Below are 13492 nucleotides of genomic sequence, written 5' to 3' on the forward strand. Positions count from 1 at the left end.
TGTATCCTCACTTCATCAGGTTGTATAAGGTCCTATCAAGACCTGTTGAAGAGGGTGTCTTCCTCCCTGGACACACAGTGGAGGTAGTTCAGGAGAGCTCTCACAGATTGCCAGCAAATTAAAGAAGTATGGGCTGGAAGAATGAACTATAAGGTGGATAGAAAGCTGGCTAGATCGTCGGGCTCAAGGGGTAGTGATCAATGGCTCCGTGTCTAGTTGGCAGCCCGTATCAAGCGGAGAGCCCAAGGGTTGGTCCTTGGGCCAGTTTTGTTCAATATCTTCATTAATGATCTAGAGGATGGTGTGGATTTCACCTTCAGCAAGTTTGCAGATGACACTAAACTGGGAGGAATGGTAGATACGCTGGAGGGTAGGGATAGGATACAGAGGGACCTAGACAAATTAAAGGGTTGGGCCAAAAGAAATGTGATGAGGTTCAACAGGGACAAGTGCAGAGTCCTGCACTTAGGACGGAAGAATCCCATGCACTGCTACAGACTAGGGACTGAGTGGCTAGGCAGCAGTTCTGCAGAAAAGGACCTAGGGGTTACAGTGGATGAGAAGCTGGATATGAGTCAACAGTGTGCCCTTGTTACCAAGAAGGCTAATGGCATTTTGGGCTGTATAAGTAGGGGCATTGCCAGCAGATCGAGTGACGTGATCATTCCCCTCTATTTGACATTGGTGAGGCCTCATCTGGAGTACTGTGTCCAGTTTTGGTCCCTACACTACAAGAAGGATGTGGAAAAATTGGAAAGGGTCCAGCGGAGGGCAACAATAATAATTAGCTGGCTGGAACACATGACTTATGAGGAGAGGCTGAGGGAACTGGGATTATTTAGTCTGCAGAAGAGAAGACTGGGGGATTTGATAGCTACTTTCAACTACCTGAAAGGGGGTTCCAAAGAGGATGGATCTAGACTGTTCTCAGTGGTACCAGATGACAGAACAAGGAGTAATAGTCTCAAGTTGCAGTGCGGGAGGTTTAGGTTGAATATTAGGAAAAACTTTTTCACTAGGAGAGTGGTGAAGCAATGGAATGTGTTACCTACAGAGGTGGTGGAATCTCCTTCCTTTAAGGTTTTTAAGGTCATGCTTGTCAAAGCCCTGGCTGGGATGATTTAGTTGGGGATTGGTCTTGCTTTGAGCAGGGGATTGGACTAGATGACCTCCTGAGGTCCCTTCCAACCCTGATATTCTATGATTGGAGGAATTTTGGTGTTCAGCCAGGCCCTCCTGAGTTGCTCTGCCTATAAATGAGGTCATTCTAGAGCTCAGAAGGGTTTGTTGGCAAAAACCATCTTCTCTGCCACCAACAGCCAAAAGGACTGAGCAGAGATGTTTGTGGCTTCAATCATCAGGTCTTCCACAGGAGGTCCAGCAGAATATGCAAAATCTCCCTTTTGAGATACCGACCCTCTTTTCCCAAGAATGTTGATAAGTTCCACAGTCTGAAGAACTCCAGAGCTACATTGAAGTCTTTTGAGGTTTTATACTCCACTCCACACGAAAAAAGCAATTCTGCCCTGAGTCATTTCACTGTTACCAGCCCTTTATATTTAGGCTATTTGACCAGTCCAGGAGGAAAGGGAAGAGTCATATAAGACCACCCCCTCATCACTTTTTGTCTACAGTGAGCTCATCTAGAGACAGCCTGGATATACCAAGCAGTCTGTTTGACTGCCCTGTTGAGGATAGCTTACCAGTTTGCCTTATGCCAGCTTCTCCTATCCCTGTTTTTTTCTGACAGGCTATTCCACTTCCTATGTGCTTGGACCCATATTACCATAGAGTAGTGGGTCCTAAGCACTGTGGAACTGGGATAAACTGAAGGTTGTGTTTCTACCCTTCCTCCCCTCCCTTCCCAGTCCGTCTTCAGGGACCACTCTCACAAAGTGGTCCTCCTTCTGGAGGTCCAGTCTCACGTTGGGAACTGTAGAAGAGATTCCTACTTTATACAGAGGGAAAGGGTTTTATTCATGCTACTCTCTAATTCCAAAGGCAAAATGAGGTCTTAGGCCCTTACTAGACCTGTGAGAGCTGAACAAATATGTAAAGAAAATAAAATTTCGCATGATCGCCGGAGCCTTTCTAATCTATTCCCTGGATCCTGGCAGGTGGTACACTGCCCTCAACTTGAAGGATTCGTGTTTCTATCCTCAAAGCCACAGAAAAATTCCTAAGATTTATGGTCAGTGACTCCCATTATCCGTTTATAGTCCTACTTTTCAGTCTGTCCATGACCCTGCAAGTATTTACAAAATGCATGTGGTTGTGGCTGCATTCCTAAGGAAAACAGGAGTACAAATATTTCCATACCTGGACAATTGGTTGGTGGGAGGTCAGTCCAAGAGCCAAGTAAAATTCAGTGTTGCAATGATCTAGTCCTTTAGAGTTCTGGGGCAGCCAATCAACAAGGACAAGTCAGCACTTCCCCCGATCAGAAGATATTAGTGGTCCTGGACTCTACAGCAGTCGGGGTTTTCTTCCCACAAAAACCAGATTTCAGACTGTTAGCCATTTTCTTAGACTTAAATGTCCATCCCACTATGACTGTAAGGATCTGTCTCAGGCCTCATGTACATGTGTGGTTTGGCATGCCAGACTTCATCTCAGGAAGTTTTAGATGTGGGTGAGCTTGATGTACCTTCTGATTTGTCACCCACTGGACATGCTAGTTCAAGAGCCCACAGGAGTCCTAGCCATTTTGGACTGGCGAATGAACCCAGCCAACATATGTGAGGGAGTTCCCTTTGTCCCCCCACAACCCACATTGACTCTGAGTACAGATGCTTCTCTAGGTTCACCTGGGAAATCCATGACTCAAGCTTTCTGGTCTGTCCAAGATTTAGCTCTCCACAAAAATGTGAGAGAGTTGAGATCCATGCATCTAGCTTGTCAGGCTTTCCTCACCAACATTGGGGAAAGAATTTACGAGTGCTTATGGACAGTGCTTTCTCCTGGGGGAATTCTGTGCCGCTGCACATGTACAGAATTCATGTCCCGTACAGAATTTTTTTTTTCTCTGCAGAAAATACATTCTGCTGGAGCAGTGCTGCAGTTACGCTTTTTGCCCTTCACCCACCAGGGGCTGCTGTGGCACCAGAACAGAGAGCATCTGCTTCCAGGTGGGAGCAGCCCCAGCTGCTGATAGGGAAGTGAAGAGACTGCGTTCCTCACAGTGCCCTGCCTGTTGGGCCAGGTCAGGATGCACAGGCTATGGGGGGATGGACAGCGTGGGGTACATGGGTTTCTGTGGGGATCACATACGTTTCAGAAGGGCTAGTGGAGGGGACAGACTGAGGCGGGGGCTGAATGGCAGTGGGGGTGCAGGAACACAGGAGCAGGAGGGTGCAGAGACGTATGGTGGGAGAGGGGTGGCTGAGTGGGGGTACAGGGCCACATGGGGACAGAGGAGGGTATAGGGATACATGGGGACAGGGGCAAATGTGCCTGACAGAGAGGCTAGTGATCAGCCAGGGTCTGCATGGGAGAGGCTCCCTAACAGTTCCCCCTCCCGCCCCACCTTCACCCCCAAAAACCCTGTTCCATACTTCTCCCACCCACACCCAACAGCCCTCCAAGTTCAGACCCAGGCTCCTCCCCAGCAATTTTCCCTATTCCTCAGCTCCTTCTTTACCTCTGACCCCCGCCCCCAAGCCTTTATGTATGGATATGTATGGGAAATACATATCCATACATAATCACAGGACCATGGACATCTCCTTCATCCTAGCCTGGATGCTCTTCATCTTACTGCCTGAATGCTCCATGGTTAACATCTGAGGAGGAGGTCTGTTCAAAGGATTTACAAAACATCCTCATGAATAGCAGAAAACCTTATGCTAGGTACCCATACCTGTTGAAGTGGAAATGGTTCTTCTTATGGTCTCAGCACAAAGGTGTTTCACTGATCCAGGCGTCTATGCAACAAGTTCTGGATTATTTATTCCACTTGAAACAGCAAGGACTTTCCATTAGTTCCATCAGGGTTCAGCTAGCGGCTGTTTCTGCTTTCTACCCTCTAGTTGCTCATCACTCAGTTTTCTCCAATCTGATGTCACTCAGGTTCTTGAAAGATCTGGACAGGTTATATCCCTAAGTAAAGGAACCTGTCCCCCTTGAAGATTAAATCTGATGTTAACAAGGTTTGTGAGTCCCCACTTTGAACTGCTGGTTACCTGTTCATTGCTTCATCTTTTGATGAAAGTAGCCTTTTTAGTGGTGATTATCTCTGTGAGGAGAGTGGGAGAATTGCGAGACCTGGTAACTGTCCCACCTTATACAGTCTTTTATAAGTACAAAGTATACTTACAATCACATCCAAAATTTCTGACTAAAGTGTCTCATTTTCCACATCAATCAGGCAATATACTTACAAACTTTCTTTCCCAAGCCTGATGCTCATAAGGATAAAGTGAGATGCCATACGTTGTATGTGCAGAGAGAATCTTCTATTTTTACTTGGACAGGACTAAACCATTCAAGTCATCCTCAAAACTGTTCATGACCGTTACGGACAGGATGAAGAATCTTCTAGTCTCGATTCAAAATCTCGCCATGCATTTCCTGATGCATATGTTTATGCCATGACATTGCCAATGTGTCTCCACTAAGCCGAGTGGTATCACAGTCGACGAGACTGCAGGTGGCTTCTGCAGCTTTTTCTAGCTCAAGTGCCTACACAGAGCTGCAAGTTTGGTCATCAGTACATGCCTTTGCACCTCATTATGCCATATCTCAACATTCTAGAGATAATGCCAGATTCAGATTTGATGTCCTTGAATCTTTTTTCAGGTGAACTCTAAACCACCTCTGGATTGAACTGCTTGTGAGTCACCTGAAGTGGATTTCCAACTGATTAACTCTGTGATTTGAGCAAGTCACTTAATTGTGCCTCAACTTTTCCACCTGTAAATTGAAATAGTACCTACTTCACAGGGTTGATATCATCAGATAGGCATAAAGAAATGCAAAATATTATTCAGTTATGCCTATGCATTATTGTATGTCATTGGGCCTTTGTAAACTAATAAGAAATAATTAGTCATACTGTGAAATTAACAGAGCAGATGGGTATTTTATGTAAGATTCTGAACTAAACTGGCATAAAATCCCATTAAGTTTTTAAGGAAAAACAGCTGGTGACATTATCACCCCCATTCTGGCCCCTGTACACCAGGTAAAGGAGACAACAACATAAAGAGCCCTGATTCTTAATCTGCAGAGGAGCTGAGGAAGACAGCGTCAGGATGTCCTAAAGGACTTCTTCGCAAATCCTGGCATAGGGAGTATACCAGAGCAAGACAGGGAGTGGGGAAAGTGTGGGATAGAGTAGCAGCTTGCCCACATACAACCTGTAATTTAGGCAGCCTTCCAGGGCTGTCCAAGTTTACACTGAAAGTCACTCTGACCCCTGTAGCAGCCCAGAATCAGAAAGTTTTAGTCACGTAGGGGCTGCTCCCTCCTCCAGGCTCTGAGTTGTTTGCAGCGCCTCTTACAGATGCAGCACAGAATCTCACTGTTTGATTTTTGGACAGTTTTCTGGGTCCTAACCTTTGTTTACACCTTTCTTCCTGGATTTTAAATACTAGAGAGGCAGCTGGTACAAGTCCATGGATCTCTAGGTTTGGACATGCCTCTTCTGCCCTTGCACTGATGTTTCAGCCTCCAGCCAAGCACCCAATGTAACATGCCAGAGCTCTGTGTAAATGTCTGAATTGCATTCTTGTAGGAAGACAGATGCAGCCCAAATGTCTTGGTGTGAGGGAAGTGTCAGAATCCAAAAATTTATCATTTAAATTCCTTCATTATTGGGGGTAAGGTTGTGAGAGAGTCACCAGTTAACCTGTTTATCTGTATGTTGTAATCCTAATGGTAAAAATACTGACATTTGTAAAAGTTGCTGGGAAGTTCTTTATATTTGGAGAAATATAGTCCTCTGAACTTCAGAACAGCCTGAGCATTACCTAAGATTGTACTGATTATAGACTGGACTAGTGGCACCTCTGTTTTCAGTTGCTTATAACTTCGACAGACTTACCATTCAGGCTGAAATTTTCCATTCTGCCCCTGGCTGAATTTTTTTGGAAAATTTCAGCCAAAACAGTTCATCTGTTTCCAAGAACAAGGCTAGGGGAAAATAAGTTTTTCTTCGGTGTTGAAAATATTCTGGCAACTTTTTTTTAAGCTCTAGTGAAAATCTGCCCAAATAAGGACAAGTTTATAAACCTTTGAAAAAGCAGAGTTCACAGGTGCTCAGTAGAGACTTGCTAGAGCTTAACTAAGTTCTCTGGGGCTTCCGTCCTCACTGAGCATGCTTGGGCCTCTTACAGCTCCTGTGTGTGATCAAAATGTGCATGAGTCGCCCCACAGAGCAACTGAGTAAGCCCTCTCCAGACTAGGGACTCTCCAAAACTGGACTTTCTCCATAATGGCTGCTTTGGGCCAGAGTGGGCACTGGAACTGAGAGCATTGAGACTGTCTCTTCTGGGCATTCAGTGACCCCCTGTTGGCAGAAGGGAGGAGGAAGCCATCTGATTCAGATGCAGAGGGGATAAGAGACTGACGTCTGGCATTGCAGGGGAGGGTTTGGAGGGTTTGAGACAGATGGGGAGTGGAGACTGGGACTGGAAGCAAGCATGGGGCGCTGCGGCTGGCTGGGCAGGGAAGTTCGGGCTGAGGAGGGGAATGGGTGAGAAGACTGGATGGCAGCAAAGAAGCTTGAATGAGGAAGCTGGAGCTGGAAACCGGTGGGGCAGGTTGAAGGAGGTGGACGGGAGGAAGACAAATCTGACGAGCTGGGGCACAGTGAGAGAACTGAGACTGACTGAGCAAATAACACTGGGCCAAGGAGCAGAGGGAGATGAGGATAGTGAGATTGAATGAGAAGGCTGGGGATGGAGACTAGGATGCATAATGGTGAGGGGGGCAGGAGTCTGGAGGCTCAGTGCGGGAGAGATCAGGAGGTGGGGGAGGGAACTGGAATTGGCTGAGCGGGGAAGTGGGAGGGACTGGGACTTACTGGGCAAGGAGACTGGGTCAGAAACTTGGGGAGTGGAGATTGGGACTAACTAGGTGAGGAGAATGGAATGGGACGAGGAGTCAGTGACGGGATAGAGGCAGGTTGGAAGGGATGGTGCATAAGGTGTCAAGTGTGGGGTAAATGGGCAGAAGAGTCTATGTCCATTAGAGTGTACACTCCCCCCTAGAGTTTGGAATGGAACACAAGATCCCTGAATCAGTGTCACCGTTCCTCTGTCTCAGCAAATATTTGTGAAACCCATTAGCAGGGTCTCTCATTCTCCTTGCTGGGCCTCATAAAGGATAGCAACCTGCCACTCTCATCAGGTATCCAGTTAGCTCAGTGGCAGAGGTCTATATGAATCTAAAAGTTTCACTGCTGTTGGTGAGCCCCAGGGGTATGTCAGTATGATGCCACATCATGGAATTTCGGGGGGGGTTGGCTTGGTTGGTTTTGCTTTTTTTAAAACACAGCAAATTACACACACAAAAACTACATTAGGAGAACATTATTAAGGTAGTAAACTCCAAAGTTAGGAAATGCCAGAATTAAGGTTGTTTGTGCAACTTTAATTCAGCAATCATATAATTAAAGAATATATTGTAATGCATATGCATAAAGGGGCCAAATTAAGGTTGTAGAGGCATAATTCTGGCATAATTATTAATTCTTAATAATCTTTATCATAATTTTTAGTGTGTTGTTTTACTAAAAACTAATCCAAACACTGTTTATATTGCGCTGCTGTGATTCATTTCTAGTGGGATTTTTTTCACTTTGGATATTGGAAACAAATTCTTCCCAAAGCATCCTGTACTGTAATACACATCGACCTGGGAAGGATGACTGTTCTATTGTTCTAAGCATGGCTTCCTTTTTTTCACCCCCTCCCCCCCCCCCAGGTTAATGCAGCAGTCTGTGGAATCCGTTTGGAATATGGCATTTGACTTCATTCTTGACAATGTTCAGGTGGTTTTACAACAAACTTATGGAAGCACATTAAAAGTTATCTGAACTTAACTTGTAATAAAGAGCTTGGTGGGAGCCTGGAGCTCTCTGCTAGCTGTGCCATAAGTGCTTGTGAGGTATTTGCAAAGTGCATGATAGTAAGGCTCTGAGTTTTTATAATTTTCAATTTCTTTTTAAACAAAAAAGTGTTTTGTACATTTCTTTTCAAAAAGTGCCAAATTTGTCAGTATTGCATGTAAATAACTGTGTTAAAATTCTTTTATTGTAGTATAGAATCTATTTGCAAAATGTTTGTTTATAAAGTTTTATGGATTTTTACAGTGAAGTGTTTACAGTTGTTTAATAAAGAACTGTATGTATATTTTTGTACTGATTCCGTTTTGTCAATGCTTCAGTTTGAATATAGCTAACCCTTTATTAAAGCTGTAGCTTTGAGTCATTTTACTAATCTCTGCAGTGGTAAGCGCTTATTTAGCTCTCTCAAAAAAATTTCTGTGAGAAAAATCCTTGAATCATTGTACCTGTTTGTACACAGTAGTCTAGAATACATTTGAGTGTGACAGCTTAAAACTACAGGCAGTGCTTTGGGTTGAATAATTTATCTTTCTTGCCTTTGGGATTATAAAGCCAGTACCCATTGAACTAATGCATAAACTGTGTTCTGTACATTTGTAGATCCACAAAGTATGAAAGCATAAGTCCCATACACTCTGTAGCACACTCTTAACTACATTGAACATAAAACTGTTGTGATTTCTGTGGCCCCATTCAGAAAATCTCTGTTACAGTAGTGATGGGTGGTCACAAAGTTTTACATTACTTGCATGTATGTTTTTCCTTTAACATTTCACATTGTTACCTATTTTGCAGAATCCAGGGTTTGCGTACTGGGGACCTTGCTGCACGCTTCTTTTCCCATGATGGGGAAGGATAAGAGTGAGGCATGCATGGGTGGCTCAGAAAAAAACTGGAAGAGCACAGAGAGCTCCTGTCAAGCTCCGCTCCCACCCTGATCACTTCTCGGGTTTTTCATTAGGTGGGACGTGCCCACTGTGGGGTTTCAGTAAATTTACAATATTATGGAGTATGTTACATTAAAACAGCTGTGGCATGTTTCCTTTGTTTGGGGAGTGAAAGGCATGCAGTGAGCACAAAATGGTAGTTGACTGCAGCAATTAAAACAACATGTTTTATATAAAAAGAACAGGAGGACTTGGGGCACCTTAGAGACGAACAAATTTATTTGAGCATAAGCTTTCCTGAGCTTCAGCTCACTTCATCGGATGCATCAGTTGCATCCGATGAAGTGAGCTGTAGCTCAGGAAAGCTTATGCTCAAATAAATTCGTTCGTCTCTAAGGTGCCCCAAGTCCTCCTTTTCTTTTTGTGGACACAGACTAACACAGCTGCTACTCTGAAACATGTTTTATATAGAAGCTGACCCAAATAACAATTTAAAGGGAAAGAATATCAGTATTAGTTTTCAGCCCTGAATTGCAATCATATGATGCATTGTGCTTTGTAAATGTTTACTACTGTTTTTGCTCAGTTGCTGCAGCATAGTTTCATAAATTATGAAGGGACCATTATGATCGTCTAGTCTGACCACCTGCAGAAACACAGGCCAAAGAACCTCACTCAGTAACCCTAAAGCCAGAAGGAACCATTGTGATAATGTACGCTGACCTCCTGTATTACAAAGGTCCTAGAACTTCCCCAAAATAGTTCCTAGAGCATATCTTTTAGGAGATCTTTGCATCCAGCCCATAACTTTTGTTGGAGATAGTGTATATATAACTTTCTAAAAGATACGCTAGCATAGGAGATTTTTCCCTCAGTGGTATCTGGCCAGGTGTTGCATGTGCCCACTGCTGCACAATAATGTCAAGGGCAGCACAGCCCTCCCCACTCCCTGTCATGGAGTGCTCTGAAACTACTCCGTATGAAGCCAGGCAGGACTCGGGGGGAGCATGCCTCCTGAGCAGACTGTCTCGAGGGCAAGAAGCTTATACAGTTTCGACCCTCCTGGGTCTGACCTCGGAGCATTCGGCCTTCCACACCGTGCGCCTTCCTCAGGGAGTCTGCCTGGGCGGAGCTCCTAGGGAAGCCAGAGGGTCCTGCACCCCAACTCCGCAGTCAGATGTGACTCAGGCAGCCAGTAAAAACAGAAGGTTTATTCGTCGATGGGAACACAGCGTAGGACAGAACTTGTTAGCACAGAAATCAGTGACTTTCTACCAAGTCCTTTTTGGGAGTCCTGGGCCAGATGCCCTGGACTTCCCCCTTCCAGTCCCCCCCCACGCAGCCTTCCAGCCATCTGACCCCCACCACACCCCTGTTGCTCCTCATCCATCTCTTTGTCTTGTTTCCATGGTCACATTCCTCCTCCTGGGTTTCAGGTTACATGGGTGCAAATGGGGCAGCCTCACCTGCCCTGAGGGCCCCTGCAAAAATCACACACCCAATTCCCACCACTGAAGTATTAGTGCAGTACACTGGGGAACTGACATACACATATTAGTATAGGACAGTAAGACTCACATGCAACATAAGATGAATAAAGCCCCACTTTGTCACAGCCCCTTTCCTCTCCCCCAAACTCCTTCTTAGCTGCTGTGATGGGTGTTGGCAACCATTTCCCTTTCTCTTAGTATTTTATTGTATAGAGTTGGCACTCGTTAATAGCTCTATGAGGCTTTGTGTATTTTTCTACTAGTAGGATTCCTTTTGTGTCTGTGCACACTTTGGTTCCTGCCAGTTTTGGGTATCAACACCTGGGGTCAGGGATGCCTCTGTTTCACTCCTGCCAATACATGCAAGAAACCGAAGCTGGTCAGTGACTTGCCTCAAAGGGCCTAGAAGCTCACATCAGAGAGGTGCCAAATCTGCAGGGACTTTAACCCCAGAACTAAAATCAGGAAGGTCAGACTGAAGCTCCTTTGTATGAAGGTGGCTCTGCACCCACCCTGGGAGCCTTCCTATTCGAGGCAGGCCCCATCCCCCGCTATTTTGGTGGGGCACGCTGCTGCTGTCATTCTGTGTTGATCTGCTCTGGTACTGAAGCGGCAGCACTGGATATAGAGTCGCATTGCCTAAGAGATCAAGGTCCCTGCCCCTGAAATCCACCAGTCAAGCTGGGAAGGAGGGTGGGGTGCTAGGGCTCTCCCCTGTGCCGATACTGCCTGGGGGAGGGGAGGAGGGCATCAACCCCCATTGCTGTTGAAACTGACCTCTACGATGCTCTCATCTTTGGCTCAGCAAGAGCAGCTCTTGATGTACATCTCTTGCTGCAGTCAATACCTGGCATGTGAGTTGAGTGCCGGCTTTGCCAGCAGCCCAAGCAATATCTCGCCCAGTATGGACAGATACGCTCTAGCACAGATTTGCCAGCTGCTAGCATTCAGCACATGGTACCTCAGATGGTCTTCACCTGTTAGTCTGCTAGGAGGGAAGCTGAGAGGGGGAAGAAATTGGGCTCCAGTGCCATATCTATAGCTGTATTGGAACCTGTGGGGGTTTCTCCCTGTCTCCAGATTGCCTCTGCACCCACCCCACTACATCCTCTAGTAGACATCACCAACTGCAGGGCAAGAGTTGCAGGAAGCCCAGTACTGCACATGGGTTATCTACCTCAGTGAATCCCCTATTGAGCAAACTGGGGGAAACGCCAGCTCAGCCATCCTTAGTTCCACCGCCTCAGTGCCGGACAAGGGTGGGCAAACTTTATGGCCTGTAGGCCACAAAAATTGTGTGGTGGGCCATGAATACTCACAGAATTGGGGGTAGGGGTGTGGGAGGGCATGAGGGCCAGAAATAAGGCGTTCAGGGTGTGGGAGGGGGCTCCAGGTTAGGCTGGAGATGAGGGGGTTGGGGTGCAGGAGATGGCTCCGGGCTGGGACCAATGGGTTCAGAGGATAGGAGGGGGATCAGGCAGGCTGTTTTGGGGGAGGGGGGCTTTGGGGATGAGGGGCCTGGAGTACAAGAGGGGTCTCTGGGGTGGGTGGCAGGGGGAGCAGGGCATGGGGGGTGGGGCTCAGGGCTGCATGCTCTGGGCAGTGCTTACCGCAAGCAGCTCCCGGAAGCATGTCCCCCACTCTGGCTCCAAAGTGTGACCAGGTGGCTCCATGTGCTGTCCCAGCTGGCAGGAGCTGAGGGCCAGATGTGGCCCACGCGCCATAGTTGGCCCACCCCTGCAGTAGGGGGTTGGTGTTTCCTCATCTCCCCCAGATGACTACAGGGTCCATGAAGACATCTTAAAGAGGGCAGCTTATTAGCTAGGTGGAACTAATTCAGTCAAGTTTATACAGATTGGTTGAGAGCTTCCGCTCTGTGGGGGCCATCTCCAGTGACACTCCTCATAATTGAGGCTAGACTCAAGCTAAAAGAAGTATTGTGGCAAATGCCAGCTTCCCTGCCTCCTACAACTGAATGGATGGAGTGGAGGTATATCTCCCTGTACGGGTTTTTTTTTTTTTTTTTTTTTTTTTTTTACCATCTTGGGGTTCTTGTAGGTGCCAGGGTCAGCAGGTATCAACACCTAAATCAAAAGATGCAAAGCACAATCGTATTGGCAGGAAAGTTTATTCAACAGCTGAACTACAACTCTGGATTTCTCATCAGCAGGCATTGGGGAGACATTAGTTCATCCTCTGTGACCATGTTTTAAAATTTGCAGACAAGCTGCAAGAGGCCATCCTGTAGTCTATGAGGGAAAGTTGGTAGCCAGGACCTTACCTCAGGTTGTACTGGACATGGCAGATTCTGCTGCATGAGCCACAGCATCAGCCATTGCACTGCATAGGTGATTATGGCTCCAGTTACCAGGTCTTCCTCAAGAGGTCCAACAGACCATTCACGAGCTTCCTTTTGAAGGATCGACTTTTTGCAGAAGTCTGATAAGCTTCACAGTCTTAGGAAGTCTAGGGCTACACTCAAGTCTTTGGGTATTTACAGTCCTCTTCCAAAGAAGCAGCAGATCTGAACACAGTAGTACCCCCATTAGCCACCTTTTACACCTCAACACCATGACTAATCAAGAAGGAAAGGGAAAAACTACAGGAAGGCATCACATCTGATTCACTCTTCAGCCACTGTGAGCTTATACAGATGCCCTGGGAACACCAAGCAGCCAGTTTGATGCTCTCCTCGAGGCCATAGTACCAGTTTGTCACCATCTCTTGGCCATTTTTTCCTACTTCCCAAGTGCTTGGACCCACAGCACTACTGCCAAGCATGGTGGAATTGGGATACATGCTTAAGTTTATTTCTAACTCCCCTTCCTTTCCCCTCCATTTTTAGGGACTATACTCACAAGTTCTTGCTCCTTCAGAAGGAGCAATATCACCTTCTATAGGGGAGTCATAGAGAAATTTCCTCCTTGACAGAAGAAAGGGGTTTTATTCTCGCTAAAAGCAAAAGGCAGTCACGTACATAAAGAAAATAAAGTGGCACTGGCTACCATTAGCCCTAGAGCCTGCCACCTGGTATGCTGCCCTTGACT

The 13492-nt window shown here is 46.3% G+C and overlaps 1 protein-coding gene across 5 annotated transcripts in view; it reads left to right on the forward strand.

Annotated features, from left to right (window-relative positions):
- Nucleotides 1-8260, forward strand: part of REV1 (REV1 DNA directed polymerase) — a 95590-nt gene extending 87330 nt beyond the window's left edge. For 4 of the 5 annotated variants that reach the window (XM_084616759.1, XM_084616758.1, XM_084616757.1 and 1 more), the window contains one exon: nucleotides 7927-8259. In XM_084616759.1, the coding sequence (XP_084472885.1) occupies nucleotides 7927-8038 (112 nt within the window). In that variant the 3' untranslated portion in view covers nucleotides 8039-8259. Of the gene's footprint in view, nucleotides 1-7926 lie in introns of all 5 variants that reach the window. The other variant, XM_084616760.1, reaches the window with a different exon arrangement.
- Nucleotides 8261-13492: the final 5232 nt, after the last annotated feature.

The sequence above is a fragment of the Lepidochelys olivacea genome (genome assembly GCF_965140295.1).
Source record: "Lepidochelys olivacea isolate rLepOli2 genome assembly, chromosome: 1".
Lineage (NCBI taxonomy): Eukaryota > Metazoa > Chordata > Testudines > Cheloniidae > Lepidochelys > Lepidochelys olivacea.